Source organism: Falco naumanni, chromosome 6 (assembly GCF_017639655.2).
Source record: "Falco naumanni isolate bFalNau1 chromosome 6, bFalNau1.pat, whole genome shotgun sequence".
NCBI lineage: Eukaryota > Metazoa > Chordata > Aves > Falconiformes > Falconidae > Falco > Falco naumanni.
The window spans coordinates 21,211,808-21,234,967 of NC_054059.1; the positions used below are offsets into that span (position 1 = coordinate 21,211,808).

The window sequence follows — 23,160 nt, forward strand, 5'->3', positions numbered from 1 at the left end:
ATGGATCAGGAGTGCAGGGCTGCAGATGTCTGGAGACGTGGTGGCAGTGCCAGTGTGACGGAGTGGCTGTGCTCCTCTGGGAGGTGTGAGCAAACACCCTTCTTTATCCCAACTGTTCTTCATAGACAGGACTCAGCCTTTGACTTTTTTCTTCCTGATTTTCTCCCAGTCATTCTTAAGAGTTAAAAATAATTTTAAGGGGTCTTGAAGAACACTTGGCCGCTCTTCACCATTGGAGTTACTCCCTAGTAGGTTTATAAAAGAAAACTGGAGATGCCTACTTTAAGGAAGAATTTCTCTTGTCTGGACTGTGGGTACTTGGAAAGGCTGGAAACCTTTGACAGTCATGATAAAAAATATAGCTGAAGCCAACATTTCCTGCTTAAAATCCTGATTCCAACTACTGTTACTATTGATACCTCTGTGCTTGCTGAAGTGGATGGAACCACACTGCAGAGCTAGAGATCCTTGTACTTTTTGCTGTGCTAAACAAAGGTTATTCCAGGACCATAACAGGATTCCATGTCTGACCTGGGGTAGAAGACATTAAGTGTTTTTATGGACCTGGCTTGAAAAGATCCATTTGCATTTTGCTCAAGAACCTTGAGCCTGGGACCACCAAACTTCTTCATAAAATTAACTATTCTGTGTGTTTGAGCATGAAATTAAACTTGGGCTTTTACCTTTTTGCTGAATCTTGTTATGCAAAAAATATCCCTCTTAGCAACCAGTCTTAAAATAAAAAATGTGAGGTAAGTAGCACAGTTTAAGAGTTTCAAATCCCTGTTTCCTTTCATAATGTACTCTAGACCTATGATCGTATTTTAAAATACAAAACAGTGAGAAGCATACTACTGTAGACTAAAAAAACCAGAAGTTTGAGGGGAAACCTGGTAACAATCCTCTAATAAGCTAAAAGTAGCTCCAAAGAGGAATGAAATAATTATAAATGCCCTTTCTGGACAGAGAAATTACAGCTAAGTTTATTTCAACAGGATATGAAGTTAGACCTTTATTTTTTTCTTCTTTTCTCAGAGGGGCTAGTGAAACACTGGAATATATTCCCTTTGGAGAATATGGACTTTTCATTATTAGAAGTTTTTCAAGAACAAATTAGATAAACACTGGTCAAGTATAATTTTGGCTTGTGATAGGAGAATAGACTAGATGACCATTCATAACCAACTGGTTTTTGCACCCACATCCCTATGGCTACATAGCCCTTTTGGTTTCTTTGTTATTCTTGTATGTATCCAAGCCTGAGAACTAGTATTTCTGTGGCATGGTTCTCCCTGATGTTTCTGATTGGATGTCACAGACATAAGCCACTCAGAGTTTTTTTGTTATGAATCCCACTTTTAGGGCCTCCTCTCTTGCTACCTTTAATTTTAGGGTATTTATATACTTTTTCTCAGCACTATGTTCAATGCCAGAAACAGGTCACTAGATGATAAATGCTTGTGCATTAAATTTAGGGATTTTACAGTGTATGGAAATAAACTCAGTGTCTGACTATAATGCAGTCTCCAGCTTCTCTTCTATATGCAGTGAACTTGCATGCTTTAAATATGAATAATACATTAGCATCTTAAAATTATATAGGTGTATAGATATTTTAAAGGATTGCTTTAAACTCTAAATTTACTGATTTTGGTAAGAAGTAAATTCCAGTAACACATGTGGAACATCAAAGAGCGACTAAAACTGCCTATCAGTTTCTAGGTAGTTAAAAGGCTTTTCCATTTGTGTTGATTACCTGTTCTTTGGAGGAAGTATATTTTTCTGCTGTGCAAGATAATAAAGACAATTAAGGTTGAGTTATGTATCTTTTATACTCTGAATGCACATCTCCCAGCTGGAACCTGGCAGTCTCATCTAGTCATTGACCTAAGAGGCATGTTGGTGGTTCCTCAAGTCAGAAGATTTTCTGACATCATTCTTTATCATTTTTCAATCATATGGGAAGCTGGGAGCTTCAAAATACTTGGGTGTGGGACAGCAGTGACTTGTTTCCACTGTCCAAAGACGATATGCTGTTTCAGTTTACTTCAGCTAACTTTTCTTCAGACATCAAAGTACTTGCTATTTAGTGAAACTGGCTGTGCTGATATGTTTTGTTTGCACACTACTGTTCTAAAAGCCATTAGCAGCATCAAGAAATTAGTAGCAACAGGAATATTTCTTTCTAATCCTAGTTTCTGGGGGAGAAGCAAACAACAAGTAAACAGACTGTAACAGGAACAGAGCCAGAGTCCAAAACTGCTTTTGTGATTAGTGGCTGAAGCAGCAGTGAGAGTAACCTCACAATGTAGCAGTACAGGGTTCAGCAGGAGCAGAGCAAAGAGACAGTAGAGGGCTGAGGTACACACAAAAAATGGTGAACTGTGACAGGTAAGCATAGATTTTTGAGGTGCTTTGGTACACTGGACGTGGCATCAGAGCTGACATAACTGATAAGCTCACCTGGTTGTGACCTGAGTGTTGTACATCTGTTGTTCTTTAAACTTGCACATAAGAACTACTCGGTCTTGAACTTTTCAGTAGTTTCTAGAGAGGTTGTTACTAAAGGTGAAGAGCAAATGCTAACAGAAGTATTTGCTGCTAACATGAACTAAACAGGCTTTTTGTTTCTTCTCAAATGACAAAATAAATTCTTCTTGCTCCATAGAAACCACTAAGTTATTTGAAGTTAATTAATGTCTGAAATATTTAAAGGGAACTAGAATAAGGTCCACCTGTATGTATAGATGTTCATATACATGGATGAGTGGTTAGACCGATAGTTTTGTATTTTAGTTTTATACAATTAAATGTATACACACTTAACACAGAGATTGTTGTTTTGATGTCAGAAAGGAGACCTGGAAAAGTTGAGAAGTTAAATCTTATTCCAGTTACATTCTACATCAAGCATTCGGATGTATTGCCACAAAGTGGAAAAAATAACTGAGGCCAGGGAGGGACATAGTGCAAGGCTCTGGAGACACTGAAATATTTCACAGTAAGTGTGACTGGAAAAGGAGAATGTATAGGTATTTTTATGTTGTAGTAAAACAGAGTGACAGTTTAACTTTCTGTCAATTCAGCAATTTTGCATAAAATTCTGGTAATGTGACAGAGGGTCAGAGTTGGTTCTAGTTGTAGGTAAAGGATTAAATTGCTTATTAGGGGAGCAGGTAGAGTGCTGAACCAGATGCAGCTCTGTTAACGTGAGTACATGTTAGTACCTATAATTAGTACCTATATAAAATTAGTACCTATGTTGAGTACAGCGGAGCCCTGAAAATATACCGCCCCTGCAGTGGTCACCTTGTGGGGAGTGACTCCTAATACAAAGACCTGCTCCCAGAAGCAGCAGAACTTGCTTTTATCCTCCTTCTCCACTTTCTCTAACTCCATTAAGAGCAGTAAGTGTGGGTCTTCAGAACCCATTCCTTATCACCTCTCCCTTTTCTGTGCCAGTGCTGCTCCTTCTAGTGACAGGAGCACAGCCCTTACCTACTGAGGGAGAGATACTCAATTTTGCTAAAAGCAGCACTGCTTAAGCTGTTACAAAGGAAGCCCTTATTTTGGATCATTCCTACAGTTCTACTTCTATTAGCAATTTGACAGATTCCAGATGGAAGCAACAACTGAAATGAACTACCATTCATCATTTTATAATGCATACCTCTCCTCATTATAATCATATGCAAATTACTGTGTTGTATTTAATTTAAATGCATCAAATGTGACAGCTTGGGAATACTGAAAACAAATTTGAGCATTGTGTTTATGGTACCATGACGATGTGTTGTGAAATTAATCATTTATATTGAATTGGGTAAACGATAATAAAAAATCAGATTAAAAAACCCACTTATTTTCACCTCTGTTTAATAGTTTTCAGACAAAAGCTGTCATTTCTTCTTTTGAAATATACTGACTTTATTACAATAATAGAAATTCACAGTTTCAAGGGGAAAGGAACAAATACCCACAGGACTTTTTAACTGCTAAAATGTTGAATTGCTTCCTAGAATTGACTGTGTATATAAAAGACATTTTCATTCATAAACCTCCATTTTTCATTGGTAAATATTTAGAAATTAAAGCTTCAAAGCTATGTTTTGTTCACTGTATTTACTGAAGAGCAATAAACTGGATGCTGAATTGAAAACAGCTAGTGATTCTGTGCACACATACATTGGTTTATATGAACTCTTTAAATAGATTCATGGTAATAATGTGATGGTTTCTCTGCTCCAAGTTACCATTTTGTGTAAAAAAATATCCTTTCAGAGGAACTAATACTATGACTTTCCCTTCAGAAGCACCATGGGGAAAATATAAAGTCTTTAACAGCATTATGGACTTATTCAAGCACCTAGAGTTAATCTCTGTGCATAAATATATATTTTAAAATCAAACATAACATAAAAAGAAACTTAAAAAATGGATACTGAAAAGTTGCCTTTCTTCTTTTCATTACTAAAGTCAAGGGAGAAATCAGTTGGCAGAAGGCAATCCTGCCTTGGAGACCTCTCCTAAAAGTGACTGAAATAGATATTTTTATAATTGTACTCTGCCCTAAAATTGTATATTTTGAGATACTGTTAAATGAACTGTACTGAACTCTGGTCAAATAATAAATAAATAAGCAAGAAAACCTAGATACTACTCAAACGTCACTAATTTGACAGCAAATCTGTGAGCTTGAAAGAATAATTGCTTATCAGAGAGAGATTCTAAAGGAACAACAAAAAAGTGAAAATAATTCTGTAAGTAATTTCCTTCATTATATGAAACATGAATAAACCTGAATTTACATAATATTTAGCATTCTGAAATGAATTAATCAGGTGTGTAAATAAGTGTTAAATACCTGAATAATGCTCTTCAGTAGAACTCTTCCCTGTCTAGTCATATATTTAGGTGCTTCTCTCATCAGACAAGAAATGTTAAATTGAATTCTTAAATACCATTGTTTTATATGTATAGAACAAACAAATATAAAGTTTTGTTTGTAGTAATGCAGGAATGAAAGAAACCCTGAGAGAATAAAAGCAGACTATTAGAAAACATTTAAGAATTTTCTAGTTTATTGCTTCTTGGGCCAAATCACTTTGGATGCTTTCTTGATTTTCTCACTAGCAAATAAACTCTTGTCCTGAGCCTATATTGAAATTTCTGTCTCTACAGTGATTGGATTAACAAAACAGTGATTTATAAAATGTTTGTCTATCTTAGATGCACTTCAAAGTGTTTATCAATGTTTTAAGTGCTGTTACATTTATTGGAACGTTGTAAATAAGATGGAAAATTAATTGAAGTTTTTATTAATGGCTTATGTCAAAATCGCTAATTTATGTTTCTTATTTCAGTGGTGGGACAATATTTTTTAAAAAATATGACAAAATACCAATTCTTTATCTTTCCCTTTCTTTTCAGCTGTATCTTGTGGTATTCCTGACTCCCCTGGGAATGGTTCAGTTATAGGTAATGAATTTACTTTGGGCAGTAGACTGATATATGAATGTAATGAAGGCTTTAAGCTAGAATCTAGTCAACAAGCAACAGCAGTGTGTCAAGAAGATGGATTATGGAGCAACAAAGGGAGGCCACCTGTTTGCAAATGTAAGTGGGCATGTATTTCTCAAGCATATTTCCCTTGAACTTTCTCAGGAAAATCTTTGCTGTTGATGTTTAAGTTTTATGTATACATATTCCCTGAACTGGCTATTCAGGAACATAGAATCATTTAGCATTCAATAAAGTAGAAGACACTTGTAAATTTCTTTAATAAAAAGCCCTTTGTTTATCGTCTTAAAAAAATTCTGCATTAAAATTATTAGATAATTCAGTTTCATGTATGTTTTGTTATTATGAATAATGTGCTCTTCTCCATTTTCACAGTAAAATTTAAAACCACCGATTGTAATTTATTTTAATATCGCTTCTAAAGTAATAAAAGCAAAAAATATTTCTTAAAATACTGCTAATATAGATAATTAAGCTGAATAAAAGTCCTTTAGTCTTCGTTTTTGCCTGCTGTCAGAACTAGCCAGTGTAACACACACTCCTATACCATGTGGCTTGGCCTCTCATTTGCATTGGGTTACCATTGCCTGTCTTCGTACTGAATGGAAGCAATAATTACCTGAGGCTGACTTTGAGTATGTCACTTGAAATACCAATTAGGACATAATCTTTAAATTATTAATTGCTATAATCCTATACCTAAAATTTTTGAGAGCTGATTTAGAATCTTGAGCTGAACAACAGTATGTGTATGTGCTTTCCAGATTCTGAATTTGAAAAGCAGTTTAGTTTTTCAAACAAAAGTAAAATTCAACTTATTTTTAAAGAAAAAATAAAATGGTACAAATATAAGAATTGTGAAGTTATATATGATTGTGAAATGGTTTTCATTTATTTGAATTAGTTGACAGCAAACAATTGTTAGAAAATACTACTGAAAGTTACTTCAAGAGATCTAAGCATTACTGGCAGATGATCATTTAACCCAATCTTGAAGACCTTCCTGATTACTCTGTTTCAGTATTTTACTTTTTTTTTTCCCACTTGTAATTATTTCCCTAGTATATATAACCAGAATCTGGTTTTCTTAGTGTAAATGCACTGTTTCATTCTGTACCCACAGTGGACAAATAGAAGTAATTTTATTCTTCTTTCATTCTCTTTAATGTATTTGAATACTGTTGTTTTTTCAGTGTGGTAGGTTAGCCTTGGCCAGCAGCCATACCCTCAGCCAGCTGCTTGCTCACTCTCTTTTCAACCAGACAGGGGGAAAAATAGGATGAAAAATCTCATGGGTTGAGATAAGGACAGAGAGATTACTGTCACAGGACTTGACTTGGGGAAAGTTAATTTAATGTATTGCCAATTAAAATAGGGTCAAATACATTTCAGGAAAAAAATCAAACCAACACTTTCCTCCCCTTATTCCCAGGATCAACTTCACTCCTTTGCTCTTGACTCTTCTCCCCACTCCAAGCACCAAGTGGTGGGGGATAAGGAAAGGGAGTTGTGGTCAGTTTACAAAAAGCTCCTCTCTGCTGCTGCTTCCTCTTCACACTTTCCCTCTGGTCCAATATGGGTCTTCACAGATTGTTGTCCTTCAGGATAAACTTGCTTTAGTGTAGATCCTCCATTGGCTGCAGTTCCTTTAGAAGATATCCACCTGCCCCAGCACAGGCTGCAGTGTTAATATCTGCTCTGACATGGTCATCTCCATGGGTTGCAGCAGAATACCAGCTCAGGTGACTGGAGCACCTCCTCTTCCTCCTTCTCCTGTGACGCGCTGCTGTTCCCTCTGCCACATCTCACTCATTTTGTTCCCTCCTCCTTTACCTGTCTGGTATTTTACCCTTTCCTAAATACACTTTCCCAGAGGTGCCACGTCTTGGCTGATGTGCTCAACTGTGTCCTGTGGCAGGTCCTTTGGAACGTGCTGTGTCCAGCAGTCCAAGCCCCTCTTCACAGAGACTTCACCCCTGCAGCACCCTTCCTGCTGCCCACACATTGACTCCTTCACCCAGTGCACTAAGTCACCTTTTCCTTAGAGATAATTGTCTTGCTGCTATCCATTCTCATTCTTCATACTTTTTGGACCAGTGAGTCTCATTATTGTCCCCTGGACAATCTCCAGTTGATCTGCACCTTTCTTGAAGGACAGTGCCTAAACTGAACACAGTAGTTCCACAGATTATATGAGGATTATTAAAAACCAGCTGTGAACACACAAACATGATCAAATTCAGATCCTCGTGCAGAGGGAAGGCAGGGCTCCAGTGCACTGAACTGTGCTTCATTCTCTCCTTTGACATGACTTGAATGATTAATCAGCAGAAATATGAACAGATATTTTGGAGGGAAGAGGTCAATTAAACTAATTGGAGTTTAAAAATACTGAATTAATAACACTATATCTGCAGTGAAAAAATAAATAAATCGCGTATTACTGAAATGATCAAACTGAACCAGACAATGACTACCCTGTAACCCTGTAAAACAAAGCTTAATTATTAATATTTAACACAACTTTCAACATTAAGAAGTTTTGATTAGTATCTATAGTACTCTAAACAAATATATATAACACTTTTTTCTCTTATTTATTCCTTTTCTAAAAATTTATTCAGTTTGAAAAAAGAAATGCATTACTTCTAAAACCATAAGTGCTAAATTAAAGTGCTAGTGATCTACATGAAAGTATTAAAGTCAATATTTTAAAAATAAATTGCTGTTCAGAGGTAGGCATGCTTTACCCAAGATTTCTTACTTGCAAAGTGCAGAAAAGCTTAGATAATCTGCATAACAACCTGTTTTTTGTAGCGTTGCTGCTGTAAGGATAAATGTATTTGGTCTGCAGAGACAGAAACAGCTCAGACTTGCTGAGAAGCAAACATAGCACTGAAAGGTAAATGGTAAATAAATGAGTTCAATTTATCCCCAGGTCTATTAAAATGAAGGTTGAAATCATTGCAGTTTGTTTTGCAAAGTATCTCTGATCATATAATGCCTGAGGCAGATGTTTGAAACTCTTTTCATTAAAAGTATTTATATTAGTTTTGAATCATGAGAAATATGATTCGTGCTGGTCATACAGCAAGACACAGATGGATCGTGGACATTAGGCTGTTGTATTTGATTACATGCAATACCAATCAACATACATCTATTAAGAAAGCTTAATTGAATGACAAATAGATAACTTCCTTCTGTTACTCTACATAGCCATCTCTAGCACATGAAGGGAACTAGAGATATCTATCTGTATTGCTATTTGAAAGTCTTTATCAAGCAGTACTTTAAATCAAGCCAATACTGTCTTTACAAACAACATATGAATCAGAACACTGTGTAAAGTATGCAAAAAATTTCTGCTGAATTAGTACATTACTGTTGGTCAGAGAAGTGAGTGTGATACACAGTTCCAAGAAATGTCCCATCCAAAAGATGTAGATATACCAAGAAATCTGAATAAATTAAACAACTTTAGTCTCAAGGTACAGACAAGCACTGATGCTTACGTGATTCTTTCCTTACTGTAAGGCAGATAAACTGCCTGTAATACCTTTTACGCCTACTAATATCATCTGGATAATGCTTAAAAAGAAAGCAAAGGATGAACAGGCAAATTTAAGGTTTTAAGTTGTAACTATAGTTAGCTGAGAAACAGTTTTACCTATCGTTAGAATTTTTATACATATTTAAGTTACTCTCATGAAAAGTCATGTTTCCGTCCTTCTAAGATTAAAAAAAAAAAAAAAAAAAAAAAAAAAAAGACATAACAGTGTTTTGGGATTTTTTTTTTTCTTTTCCATTTCATCAGTATGATTTGAATGTTGTATGCTACTATGGAAATATAGATGCTGATACTTGCAGTGATAAATTACAAAGGGAGAAGAACACAAATGAAATTTCCTTCCTCTCCTTTGAATGATATATTCTCTTCCTATTATTTTATAACATTGCATCATTATAGCATGACTATTATATTTTGTTTGTGAATAATTAGTGAAAATTATTATTTTTATTTAGTGTGTTACTTTCTTCAGAATATATATCACCAAGTACAGAGGCATAAGGTTTTCTAATGCAGAAAATGAAAGATGGAAACAGAAAAGGACTTAGCTGTCAATGCAAAATTTACATGTGTTGCTCCTTAAATTCAATCCAGAGTCACACTTGGCTATCTAAGTTATTTACTGAATAGAGATATTCATGCCTGGAATAATATCCATAACTATTCTGTAAAGAAACAAAGTAATCTGAAGGTGTTGGTGAGGGTCAATCCATTCATCTGAGACACTTTTGTTTTTACATTTTGTATTTATATTTTTAAATATTTTTCACCGTGTGCTTGTTTTCCTGTGTATCTTTCTCCTTCTCCTGGGAAGTTCCTCTGATTTAGAAATCTAGATTTTTCAGTGTTCTAGAAGGGTTTTTTGGTTTTTTTTTTCATCTTGTACATGTGTTTTTTGTTTGGGCACAAAAGCCAAAATTGATAGAAATGGGAACAGAAGTAGTATACAGTTTTTCCTGAACATCCTTGTGACTTGAATGATCTCTTTACATTTCATGTGCTAAACATGACAGATAAGAATAGTTATCTTTTGGGGAGTCACTGAATATATTTTCTTAGGGTTTGAGATTTTCTGGACACTTGACCCTGACTTTCTTCATGAAATAAAAATACTCATCTAAATCTTAGGTTCTCCCACCACAGCAATTGAACTTCTTAGTTGATGCCGTTAAAAGTCTGTCCATAGCTTGAATGTGTTGTTGTTTCTTTTTCCTCTGAATAATATAGAAAACCAGTTGGCTTAGACTATTCTTAAGAACTGAAAGAACTAGAAAGAATGAGTGGTGCCTCACTGTGTTAGTAGTGGAATTAAGAATTAAGAAATATGCTGAAAAGAGCATTAAAATAAGATCTGCTAATGAAAAGCAGAATTTTCAGTTCTGTGCATTATCTATGCTTTTTGACCAGATCTAGAGACCTGCTTTAAAATATTGTGCCAGAGGGTAAAAAAGCAAACTTAATGATTTACTTCCATGTTTCTCTTAATGAGATCAGAAGACCGAATATGTTCGCTTGTTGCAAGATAATGATGTCATTTTTTTATTATTATTATTATGCCATGGTACCCTACCAGTTCTCTAAAGCTAGCTACCATAATTTGTAAACCAAAAGTATGAATGTATACAATATTATATTATATTTCTATATAATTACATATAAAATGTGCCTATATAGGTTGTACTTCGTATGTGTTGGTGCTGAGATCTGGACAAGCATCTGTTTGCTAACAAAAGATTGCTGAAATAGGATAACTTGTTAGCCTCTGTTCTTACTTGCTTTCCTTTTCATAGAAGTAAGCGCATACATAACCTAGGAAATTGAGTTTATGATTAATTAATTTTTCTAACATTTTAATTGCCTGGGATGCTCCCTACAACAGCATAACTTTATTTCTCTTTTCCATTACTCCTTTAAAATATTAATTCAAGGATTTAAATCACATCCTTCATTGGTTTATGCTAATGTCTCTAATATGAAACATTTTAAAGAATAGCTAATATTCCTGTTCCATAATCTGCATATTGCAGATTTCACTGTAGATATTTTTGGAAGCTATGGTGTTCTGAGCTGTAACAGTGATGGTTCAGACATTGATTTTTATTTAGAAATTAACTGGAAAATAATTAGAAATTTTAGAAGCCTTTTTTATAATTTTCAATAAGTCTAGTTATAGAACTATGAATCATAAATAGTTCTAAAATAAAGCATCAGTTTTATATAAATGCAAAAAACAATTTGTTAGTATAAACAGGCAAAGATTCACCACCAACTCATCATAGATATTGTGCAATTCTGGGGTGTTTCTTTGCTAGAACATTCAGAACATCATACCCAATAGTTTTCTTAACATTTTCTTTAATAAGTCCTGAGGTCAGGAAGCAATTTTTGGGGTATATTTTCAAGGTTTGATATGTAACATAGAGTACTTATTAAACATTAATACTTTCAGAATGAATTGTAACAAAACAGTTAATTAGTTTAGGTATTTTAGATTAGTCCAGGTACTTTAGACTGATCACAGACTTGACATAGCTGACTGGATTGACAGACTGAGGCTGAATAACATGTGATCCTTTTGTTCATCTATTTTGAGGTTTTGAAGCCTTTCCCATTTAAATATGTTGAATGTCAAGAAACACTTAAACCCTGTGTGGGGTATTTTTTTTTTTTTTTCTACTAGCATACTGAAACTATCATCTTGCTCAAGTGATTCTGTTTTGTTCTTGGGTCATTGTTCTTAGATTCTGCGGTATATGGGATTATTTGGTTTCCTACTGACTTCTTATTTTACTAATACTTATGAACTTAAACCACACTGATCTCTCAAGCGTCATTTTTGACCTGACCTTTTTTTTAAGCTGATAGTGAATTTAGTCAAAAAGGTTTATTTGAATGTGTCATGGTTTAATCCTAGGTGGTTACTGAGCCCCACGCAGCTGCAAGCTCACTACCCCCAACAATGGGATGGGGGAAAGTCGGAAGCATGAGAAAACTCATGGGTTGAGATCAAGAGAGTTTAATAGGTAAAGCAAAAGCTGTGTGGGCAAGCAAAGCAAAAAAGGGATTCATTCACCACTTCCCATCAGCAGGCAGGTGTTCAACCACCTCCAGGAAAGCAGGGCTCCATCGCATATAATGGTTACTTGGTAAAACAAACACCATCAATCTGAATGTCCCCCCATCTTTCTTCTCACCCCAGCTTATATACTCAGCGTAATGTCCCTTTGGCTTGTTTGGGTCAGCTGTCCCAGGTGTGTCCCCTCCCCATTCCCATGCCCCTCCAGCCCTCTTGCTGGCAGGGCACAAGAAACTGAAAAGTCCTTGACTTAGTATAAACATCACCCAGCAACAACCAAAACTATCTGTGTGCTGTCAACACTGTTCTCACACCAAACCCAGAATACAGCACTGCACCAGCTACTAAAGAAGAAAATAAACTGTCCCAGCTGAAACCAGGACAAAACAATATATTTCTCATTATTGCATTATAAGTTCACAATGCAGTAAGACAGAAATTCCCTTTCCTTTTTCTTTGTGATTGTTTACCTGCTGAAGAATGGCAACCAAGTATCAGATGCCATTACATTTGGAAATAATAATAGCAAGCTCTTGTAATTGAGATATTTTTCCATCATATACATTGCAGCTGTCTTTTTTTTTTTTTTTCCCCTTGAAGCAATAGTTCCATTGAGTCACAGTATTCAAGATATTCCTGGAATAGCTTGAGCTGTACTTTCTTTTGCTTATGTAGCCATAAGAAAAGACAAGCAAAGACTTGTAGGCAGAAGGACAACACAGTAAAAGGGAAGAGTCAGTCCTCTGGTATTCAGATTCTAGGAAACTATTAATAGTGTAGTGCTGTGTTTACCAGAAAAGCAATTAAAAAGAATAATGAAATTACAAAGAATTGGTCATTATGAAGAGTTAAAACTAAAAGTTGAGCACATTATTGAACTAATTCTTGTTAGATTTGAGTTGTTGTAACTAACAACAGTATGGAAAGGAAACATCTGTATGGCTTATTTACATATTCTGACATAGCTGAGCCTCTTATCTCTAAGTGTCTTAAGATACCCCTACGGTTAAGACTAAAATTTTTACTATTACACTAAATAAAAAAAACCCTTTAATCTTTGAAGAAAATTATAAAACTATTGCTTGAAAGGAGAAGTGACAAAAATGTTAAATTGGAGGGGTGTTAATTACCTATTTAGAATATATTTTATCTTCTGAGACCTATACAATTTTCAGTCAAAGGTGTTAGGTGAGGTGCTTTACTATGCTTATTGTATTTAACAAGAAATAAGAAAATGTTTATTGGTTAATAATTTATAATCTTTGAGTAGCTATAAACCACAGTTTAGTATCAGTATCAAATTAATTAGATTAGGAAGTAGGAAGTCTGCCTTTAACCTGGGAAACTGTTCATAACTAATCAGAATATTGTTATAAAGGCCAAAGTGAAGAACTATTAAGATTCAAAGTGATTGTACACTGGCAATCCTTCCTAAAATATATTGAAAAAATCTAAGAATAAATATTTTAATATTTCAACTTAATGTAATCTTATTATCTGTCATTTGGAAGTTCTTCAGATGATTTCTACTTCATAAATTCTTACATATCTTCACAAATATGCTGTGGTGCCAGGTCTGCCTTTCCTAGATGCTAGAATTTACCATGGGTAAGATAGCTATTGGAAAAGGTAGATGTATAATTCTAGCATTATCAAAGGTATTCTGAAAAGTGGTGGAAATCTAATTTTTCACAGGAATTTTGCTTCTGTCACTTTCCCTGTATTTCACTGATTGCCTGAACTAGTCTCTTTCATCACATCTTCATACTCGCGACAAGATCACTTTGTACCTCTCAGATAGTGTGACGCCTACAGAGTATGTAATTTTGTGGGGTCAGCTTTATTAGTCTTTTCCCTGGTGAGATGGTGTAAATTTATTATAACATACATGAGAATCAGACCCTTTATTTCTTCACTACACTTTGGGGTTTTTACACAAGTCCTCCTAATGTTTTTATCTTACACTAAGTGTGGTGATCAAAAAAGTGTGTTTACAAAAGATCAGAGGTGATAATTCTGAAGTAAAACAAACACTTAGAAAATTTATCACCTTCTTTTCGCAACATAAAAGAAACTAATCTTCTATTTACATGTTTGTCTGTTTTTACTTGTAAAGCATGGCTTTTCTGAAGTGTTGCTGGGGTAGTAGTTTTTTTCTGAAGTGTTCTTTGGAATGTAAACAGTAACTAGCCCATTCAGAGTGTCTCTATAGCAGGGAAATTCTGAACAACATGGTATGATACAAAATACAGCTATTTTTAAACAAAGTAATCATAAATATTTTCATAAATCTAGGCTAATCTTTAGAGACATAGGGACATTAAGATAGAATGCATGTCAATATCATAAATATTGTAAATATTCTGTGTACTTTATCTTGAATTGCAGAGAGTCAAATTGAAGAGTATTTTAAAATGCCATATATGCTTGGTAGCTATATTAAGCCTTATGAAAAACATAAACTACAGGTCTTGTCTACTGGCTACAACTGCATTATTTTATGAAATCTGAAATACTAAAAGCAACAGAACAGAAAGCACTCTAGAAATCTCTCTAAATGTTATCTTTTCTTTTTTTTTTTATGTCAGTGTTCTGGAATGTAATAATTTTCCTGAATGCCCGCAGCATACCATTTGAACGTCTGTTAACAGCTTTTATGGCAACCTGTTTTAAGAACTTGTTAGAGCTTTTCAAAGTTAATGTAATGGATAGAAAACTAAAGCATCACATGAGCCTTTGCAAAAATTACATGGCATTATTTGGTTTCCCTTTTACATCCGCTGTAGTCTGTAATGTGTTTTATCTCTGAAATTTTAAAATAAATGGTATTAGAGAAAGATAACTGTATGTCATTGTTCCACTGCATCTTACTAAATGAAAATGTACCACAGATTCCTGTTCAATTTGTAATACTCACTGTATGATGTTCATTATTTTTTCTAGAACTTGTATATCAAAAATAGTTATGGTATGTTCAATTTTACATTACAAAACTTCTGCCAGTAAGGCAAGTCATTTATCTGTGAAGAAACTTAGTGGTAGAATGCTAATATTTAAGTGTCCTTTCTTCACAGCTCTTACTTGCCCCAGCATAGAGACTCTGCTTTCAGAACATGTTGTCTGGAGACTGATTTCTGGGTCACTGAATGAGTATGGAGCTCAAGTTATGCTCAGCTGCAGTCCTGGATATTATTTATTGGGTCGAAGACTCATACAGTGCAGGACTAATGGAACCTGGAGTATTGGCAATGAAAGGCCAAGTTGTAAGGGTAAGGAACATACTTCCTTACAGAATATTCTATGCTTTTTAATAAAATATTCTATTTTATAAATAGTATAAAGATTCTCGTAAAAATATTTCACTATCAGTTTCCTATATGTAAGCAAATATGAAATTTTCATTAACTTGTTGAAATTAATCGATTTAAACTCTTTATGTGGAAAGTACAATATATTTCATCAATGAAGTAGCATCAGAAGATCAGTCTGGATGATGATCTGTGTCTGACTATGGAGTCATTCAACTAGATAGTGCTTAAGTATTCTGAGAACACTAGGTGATAATGTTATTACTTAGAGGACTCCAGATTAGTTAGATTAGAAGATGATATTGCTTTGACCTCTTGGGTGAGAACTGTACTGTTGGAGAAACATACATATGAGCTTCTATAATGTCTTCATATGAAAGTATCATAAATCACATCAGCCCTGACTTTGGACGTTCAAAGGTTTAGGGAACCCTGACATTCTCAGTGGGATCATACAGTTGACAAGGTTTACAGTGTCAAAGTCCTAATTAATCTCCCCAAAACTTCATTTCTTCATTTCCAATGTGTTATTTGCTTTAGTTGGAGAGGATATTTGGCACGTTCATCTAGTTCTGCTACCCTTAAAGCAGAAACCTTTCCCTCATTATGGTAATACATGATCTCTTTCAATGCCAGCGCAGCACAGAAGATCCCATCATCTGAAGGAAAATGGCCAACTGGCAGGCCTAGCATACTAAGCAGAACTGGAAATAAGATTTGGGCATTCAGTTTTTCAGAGTACTATATAATTTTCAGTGAGGTATTCAAATGTAGTATTTCGTCCTGAAAGAGATGCTAAAATAGATGCATTATTTTCTTTTTAGAGAGTGACACTTTTTTCCCCCCTTTTCCTAGTGTTAGAAGATATTTGAGAACGACTATTCTGAAACAAGCTGAATCAATAAGAGAATTTTTATGACAGCAGTGTAGGAAGGAATTCTTGGGATCAAGTGAACAGTTTACTAAATTATACCTTCTGGTATTTTTTAAGAAAAGAGAACAGAATCATTCCGCCCTGTCAGACTCTGTTAAGACTGTAGACATGTCAATAATACCTTATGATAAATGGTACCAAAAGTATTTCATATGATTCTATGATAGTGATAACAGAATGAACATCAAAACCAGATAGCTTTTCATATTCCAAATAAATGGTTGAGCAAAACATTCGGTATGATGTACATATTGTGATAAACAGAAAACAAAATTACTTTGCCTAAATACAAGCTCCTAATGCCATATGAGACAAATTACAGTGTCTAAGCTGGTAGATACTGAAGAGACATGAGACTGATTCTCAGTCTTCTTCAACAGCAGCTGGAGGCTAGACAGAACACCCAAAGTCATCTCAGATGGTCCCAAATCATTCCCAAGGATGACTCAAGTATAAATTGACACAAACTCTCAACAGTACTGGGAAGTGTGTGGCTACAAACCTAAGGCATGGAATTATAGAGGCAGTATTAGAGAATGATGCTAGTATGGGAAAAGAACAAAGAAAAGAGAACCAAGATGGATGTACATAATTTAAATAAAATTAATACAAAACAATACTTATTTTCTAGAAAAGAAAAAAAAAACCCTGAAGATGTTTTCAGAACAAATCTGAGAGAACTACTTGTAACAACAATCAATGCAATACATACATGAAAGGAATGTATCAGATCTTATCTAAATGATGATGGGTTGTGGAATTATGTTGTTTCTGATTTATTCCTCTACTTTTGTTTTGGGAAAATGTCCTTCTGAAAACATTCAGTTGGAAAAATAAGGTGACTTCTATATCTCGTATAAGCCAGTAACAACTATAACAATTTTCTTTTCAGGTTTAAAACTAATGATTTTTTATTCTGTTAATAGCAATTGTTCCCCCTTCTGTGCACACATGCTAAAAAACCTAGTTTTCCATTTTACTGCCTAATATGCAGCTACTGCTCAGCTGCTGAGAAGTCTTTGAAAAGCTAGTTCTTGACCAGCCTCTACAAGTGCCGAATTTTTATGTAAACAGAAAATGTGGTGACCCACATAGGATGCAATTAACCAAAACCAAAGTATTAGATAGATATAGAAACCCAGGGAGTTGCTGATTGAAGAAACATTAGTTTATTTCTAAGAAAGATACATTATTTTGCCCTCTGATAGAGGACTGATTATAATTTAATTATGGCAAACTTCATCCCTCAGGAGATGTTCAGTAGTATTTCCATTGGATATAGTTCATTAAGATCCAGAAATACACTGTATTTTGAGGAGTCTACTATTTACTTTCTGTCATTCAATTGCTAAAGATAGGTTATATAAATATAGATTCTAGCTTCTGTATTTCTGAAGCAGCAGGAAAGCTAATTGAAACACTGAAGATAAGGAATTTAGATCATATTTCTTAATATCTATTTGTGAATATATCTCTAAAAGAATTGCATAACGTCAAATTAAGGGGGTTCTGGATTAAAAGAGGCCTAACTAATAAATCTATTTTATTTTTCTATGATTATGCTGATCAGCTACCTAAAAAATCATGAGGCGGTTCATTACTCGTGTAGTTTAGTTATCTTCAACTGGAAACACTGTAATTAATAATAAAGCATCTGTAATATGTTTAGAACAATTCATTCTATTGCATTTTAGGAAAATAATAACGTAGCATAAGTGTAATTAATATTCAGCATAGCATTAGAAATTACAGTGTTAGACTACTCCACAAATTACATTAATGTGACTTGTTTGTAGTCAAAAGGAGTCTTATCCACCTCTGGAAACCTTATGTGCATAAGAAACTTTGAGCACATATATTCTGATTATGACTGATAACAGCACAGTGGTATGTACTTGATTTTATCGAAGTTCTACCCAATTCCATGTTGTTTTCTGTAGTGAACCTTTTAAACTATAGAAGATCGTGGCCTTGAGGTTGCAGATAGGACTTTTAGTTGTGATTAACATGTCTTGAAAGTAAACCCATTATTTATGCTAAAATATAATAAAATTTAATTGAAGCTCTTGAAGGCATTGTTTTACATCTTAAGTTACAATATTATTGATATGTTTTTCTAGAAACAAAAGACATGACAGAATGGTTTTAATTAAATTACAGTTTGATACATTCTTAAAAGGTAATTTGTCATGTGGTGCCTGTAATAGCTGTGGGTTGCAGCTGATGCTACAAGAGGTTTCTGTGATAACGGATCAAGTCTAGCCTTAAGAAACAACAGAAGTTGTATATTTTAAGCAAGCAGACAACCATAAATGTTATGTGATTATAAATAGTAGTGGGAATAAGAAAAAAGACAGTTCATAACAATTCAGAGTAATACGTGTTAAGATAGTATCTTTAAACAGACATAACACTTAAAATGGCTGGGTAAAGTATATTTGAGGAGTAGCCAAGTGTATGTACACACTCAACATAACCACAGCCTCCCTGAACATTCATGTAATTCCATTTTTTCATAACTGAAAATACAGATTGTGTTTAAGCTGCTGCCAAGATGTGAAGAATTTTCAGATTTTGAACATGTGTTACCAAATCAAGCATAATTTTAAGCCCTTACTGTGGAATACAACTCATATTTATTCCTATTATAATTTTTAAGAAAATATGAAGTGGATATTGTCTTTTAGTCTCAGAAATTATGAAAATTATTTTCATATTTCAGTTTGTTCTGTTGTTTGGGTTTTTTTCCTAGTTATCTCCTGTGGTGGTCTTCCGTCTCCACCAAATGGAAATAAGATTGGAACTTTAACAGTGTATGGAGCTACTGCAATATTCACCTGCAACACAGGATACACGTTAGTTGGTTCTCATGTGAGAGAATGCTTGGCAAACGGTCTCTGGAGTGGTACTGAAACCCAATGCCTAGGTAAAAAAGCAACTTTCTTTGTTTTGTTTTGTTTTAAGCAAACATGGTATTAAGTACTGGAATTCAGCTCTTATCAAGCAACAAAAATTCAAAATCAATGAAAAATAATATCTTAAGTACAGAAATATTGCATATGATTTTATAATACTCTACTAGCATATAAATTTTTAATTATAAATTAAATTATATTTTATATTGTAATGCTTTTCAGACCAGGAGTGTTTTTAAGTGACTCACCCACATTTACAGTGCTTTGGTTTGCTTTGTGGAGCAGTCACAGGCTGTATGATCAAACTAAGCTGGAAGATGAGCTTCAGTTCAAGAGTATTCCTGGTGCATTCCAAATACAAATGAGCTTTCAGCATATTGAGCATTTAGTTGAGAGAACTAGACAAGAGAAAGCCTAAAGTAAAACAAAACCAACACCCTTCCAAACCTCGATATATCTATATATAGTTTAGACCTTAGATTGTCATCCCAACTCTTTCATTCTTCATATCCATTCATATTGATTTACACTCATATAGACATAAGAAAATTGTTTTCTTTTACAGTAACCTTTGAGGCTTAGCAGTGGGTTTATTCTTGGCTGTGGAAAATGTATTTATTTTTGGAATATTTTATTTGCGTTATCTACCTTCAGTCTGCAGATTTTCCTCTTGCCTCACAGATGAATGTACTCAGTTGTTCTCAGAAAAGGAGGAATCTTCTTTCTTCTCCAGAGTTCAACCTCACTTAAAAAGCAGTTTTCTTCTCTGCTGCCTAGCCACATGCTTTTAGCAGAACACGTAGTGTTCCATGCCTATCTAGTATATTTTAAACAAAAGAGTTTGACCACTCATCATTTGCAAGAAATGAACTGCTTTACAGAGGAAATAATTGATTAAAAAAACCAAACAACAAAACCCAAAACCAAACACCAAAACAAATAAAGTAACTAAGATATCATTATCCAGAATTATCCATATTCCTGTTTTTTTTGCAGCAATGAAACTGTAAAAGCATTGTTTTATAAGGAAATGGTAGTAGCTGTAACACGAATTGTCAGAAATTATTCTCTATTCAGAACTCACCTCTTTTTCCGGTAGCCTAGAGCAATGTTTGACTAATTAGATACATGTCTGACAGTAACATTTGACTTAAAGCTTTTAAATATATTATGCTGAATCATTTCTAAATTATAAAATCTCTTGTTCTCCTGTTCTATAGAATCATTGTCTTAAAAAGTGTATTAACATGACAATTTTGCATTTAAAAATATAATGCCAGTTATCTTCCTCTGACCTTGGTATCATCAAAACATCCTATTAAAAGAATGTGGATAGGTGTGTTTTGCAGTATGTGATGAAGAACAACATACTTTTGTCCTATCTGAAGAAATAAATTTAAACCAAAACTGAAAAAAACCCACTTTTTTCTAAGGATCACATCTTCAAACCTTCATGCTGTTTGAAGAATTCTTCATGTTGTAAGTTCCATGAACCAAAATAAACCCATCTACATTTTCAGTAAGTCAGTGTCAATATGGATCTGTAAGAAAGAAAGTTTTGTACCTAAAGAACTGATAACAAAAGGTTGCTGAGCATTCTTAGACACCTGAATCCATTCTTAACTTTAGTCAATAGCGTCACTAACTTTCTGTGTTCAAATAGGTGTACATATGATCTTTGGCATATTAGGTTGCTGGTGCTCATTACCCTATACATATGTGATAAGTTTGTCTTAAATTTCTAAACAGTTACTTCATAGCACCATCATAAAGGGTGTTTGCAGTTTCTGGGCTTTGAGTTCGTGCTGTCATGGAGTGCAAAACTGAAAGAAAGGGCTACAGTTCCCCTGAGCGAAACAGAAAATCAGAGCTGCATTTGAAAACACAGCAACATTCCCTTGGTAGAATATTCTATTAAAAGAAAAGAAGAACATCTGCATCACAGTAACCAGGTGTGATGGGACCACATACCAACTCAATCATATCTTCAAAAAGCTGTTTTCAGTTGTCATAAATTCAATCTTATGAAGTTATTAAGAAAAAAGAATAGCAAGTTTGATTAGATAAACATGATTTTTAAAACAGTGCTAGTGAACACATCCTGAATTTCTGGAGATCTTTAATGCCTGAAAAAAAACTTTTAGAGAAAACATTTTGAAACAAGTTGCAAGCTACAAGACAGTAATGCTTTAACAGACAAAAGCTTAATAATCTAACCTTGATGAAAAAGAATGTGGAGTTACCAGCTGCATATTAATTCTATTCATCATCAGTATAGAGCAGACAATTTTATGGGATATATGTGAAATAGAGAAATGTGGGAGTCTTTATTCAGAGACAGGGATAAAATCTCAGTCTTTGTGTCCTACTTGCCATTTTGATTGCCTTTTCTTCTTTCAATTCAGATACTAGGCTGCAGCAGCAAGGAAAATGAACACAGAATGTTGTCAGAAAAATAAATATTAGCATGAGATCATGTAATTCAGATCTGAATTAAGATTTTATAACCTTTGAATATGTATTCCTGATTGATTCCTTCATTTTGCAACAGTAACATTTGTAGTATATTTTTTTTAATATAGTTCTACAATGTATCATCTTTTAAGACACAGGATGGTTCAAAGTAGCAACCATTGTCTAACAGGGCTAATCTAGCTTCTAAATGGCCATTTGTTATTAGTGAGTTCCCAGCAAGAAGTAGTTGTTTCTGGCTTTTTTGAAAAGGAAAAACACTTCTCTGGCTTGATTTATTTTCAATTGCATACACTATATTTTTCAGTTTAAAATACGCTGTATTAAGAATGATGTCATTTTGATGTAGGAAATAATGGCATAAATGAAGTTTATATTTAGAGCAGTAAAGGAGTAAAATAAAACTTTTTTACCTAGGCAAACAGATTCCACTGAGGTTCTGGTTAGGGGAACGTTATGCTTCAGCATTACTTTTTAACATACATAAGTTCATCAGTTCCACAGTGGACCTGTGTAAGAGTTTTGTACGTGAAGACACATCAGCTTCCTACTGGTGTGGGATTATCATTGGACTGAGGCTGACTGACATTTAAAAGATGCTGGAACTGTGAAGATTCAACAGCTCCAAATTTGCATGTGTAGGAGTATTTTCTTCAGCTCTGTCTTCTGTTGCAAACATGCAACCTATATTGTAAAAAAAGAGCTATTACACCTTAGGTTTTGCAGTGTGTCATACCATTCATTGCCAGTGTACTGCCTGACACCTGCCTTTAATGATTTCAAGCATAAAGATATGTGTTAGCATTCATTCATTTTAACTAATATGAAACACCACTTCATTATCTGACCAATAGTATTCAGTACTTATGCACTGCTTTTCTTGAAATCCTCTACACACAGGATAATTTAGCTGCCAACATATACAGGCTAAATAATGTACAAATCTCAATGGATTCTGTTTGTATTATAAATAACTCTTGCACATGGAAGGTTGGAAAAGTTTTTTTTTTCTTCTGTTCTGACTACTGAGAAATATATTTTACCACTGAACACCCTAGAAGATTAATATCCTACAGTAGCCATAAATTTAAATTCAAATAGTGTAGAGATGGAGAAGAACTGATCAGTACAAGACTTACATAGTGAACGAGTTTATTTTCGAAGTAATTTTAAAAACTACACACAGTGAATGCTTTTAACTCTTTTCGAAACACCTAATAAGTTTACTAGGTCTTGTAGTTGGGAAAGACTGTTTCTATATACAGCTTGAATTTCACTTATATGAATTCATCCTTTTCTTCTCCAGAAGTGATTTGCTGTTGGATTCTGTCTGTTTCATTTTTTTACAAATCCACATTGAAACA

At 34.2% G+C, this 23,160-nt stretch overlaps 1 protein-coding gene across 1 annotated transcript in view; it reads left to right on the forward strand.

Annotated features, from left to right (window-relative positions):
- CSMD1 (CUB and Sushi multiple domains 1) overlaps positions 1-23,160 on the forward strand; it is a 1,211,070-nt gene that overhangs the window by 1,119,315 nt on the left and 68,595 nt on the right. Inside the window, exons 50-52 of the mRNA XM_040599137.1 lie at positions 5,431-5,616; positions 15,242-15,436; positions 19,162-19,335. Coding sequence (XP_040455071.1) covers positions 5,431-5,616; positions 15,242-15,436; positions 19,162-19,335 — 555 coding nt within the window. The remainder of the gene's footprint in view (positions 1-5,430; positions 5,617-15,241; positions 15,437-19,161; positions 19,336-23,160) is intronic.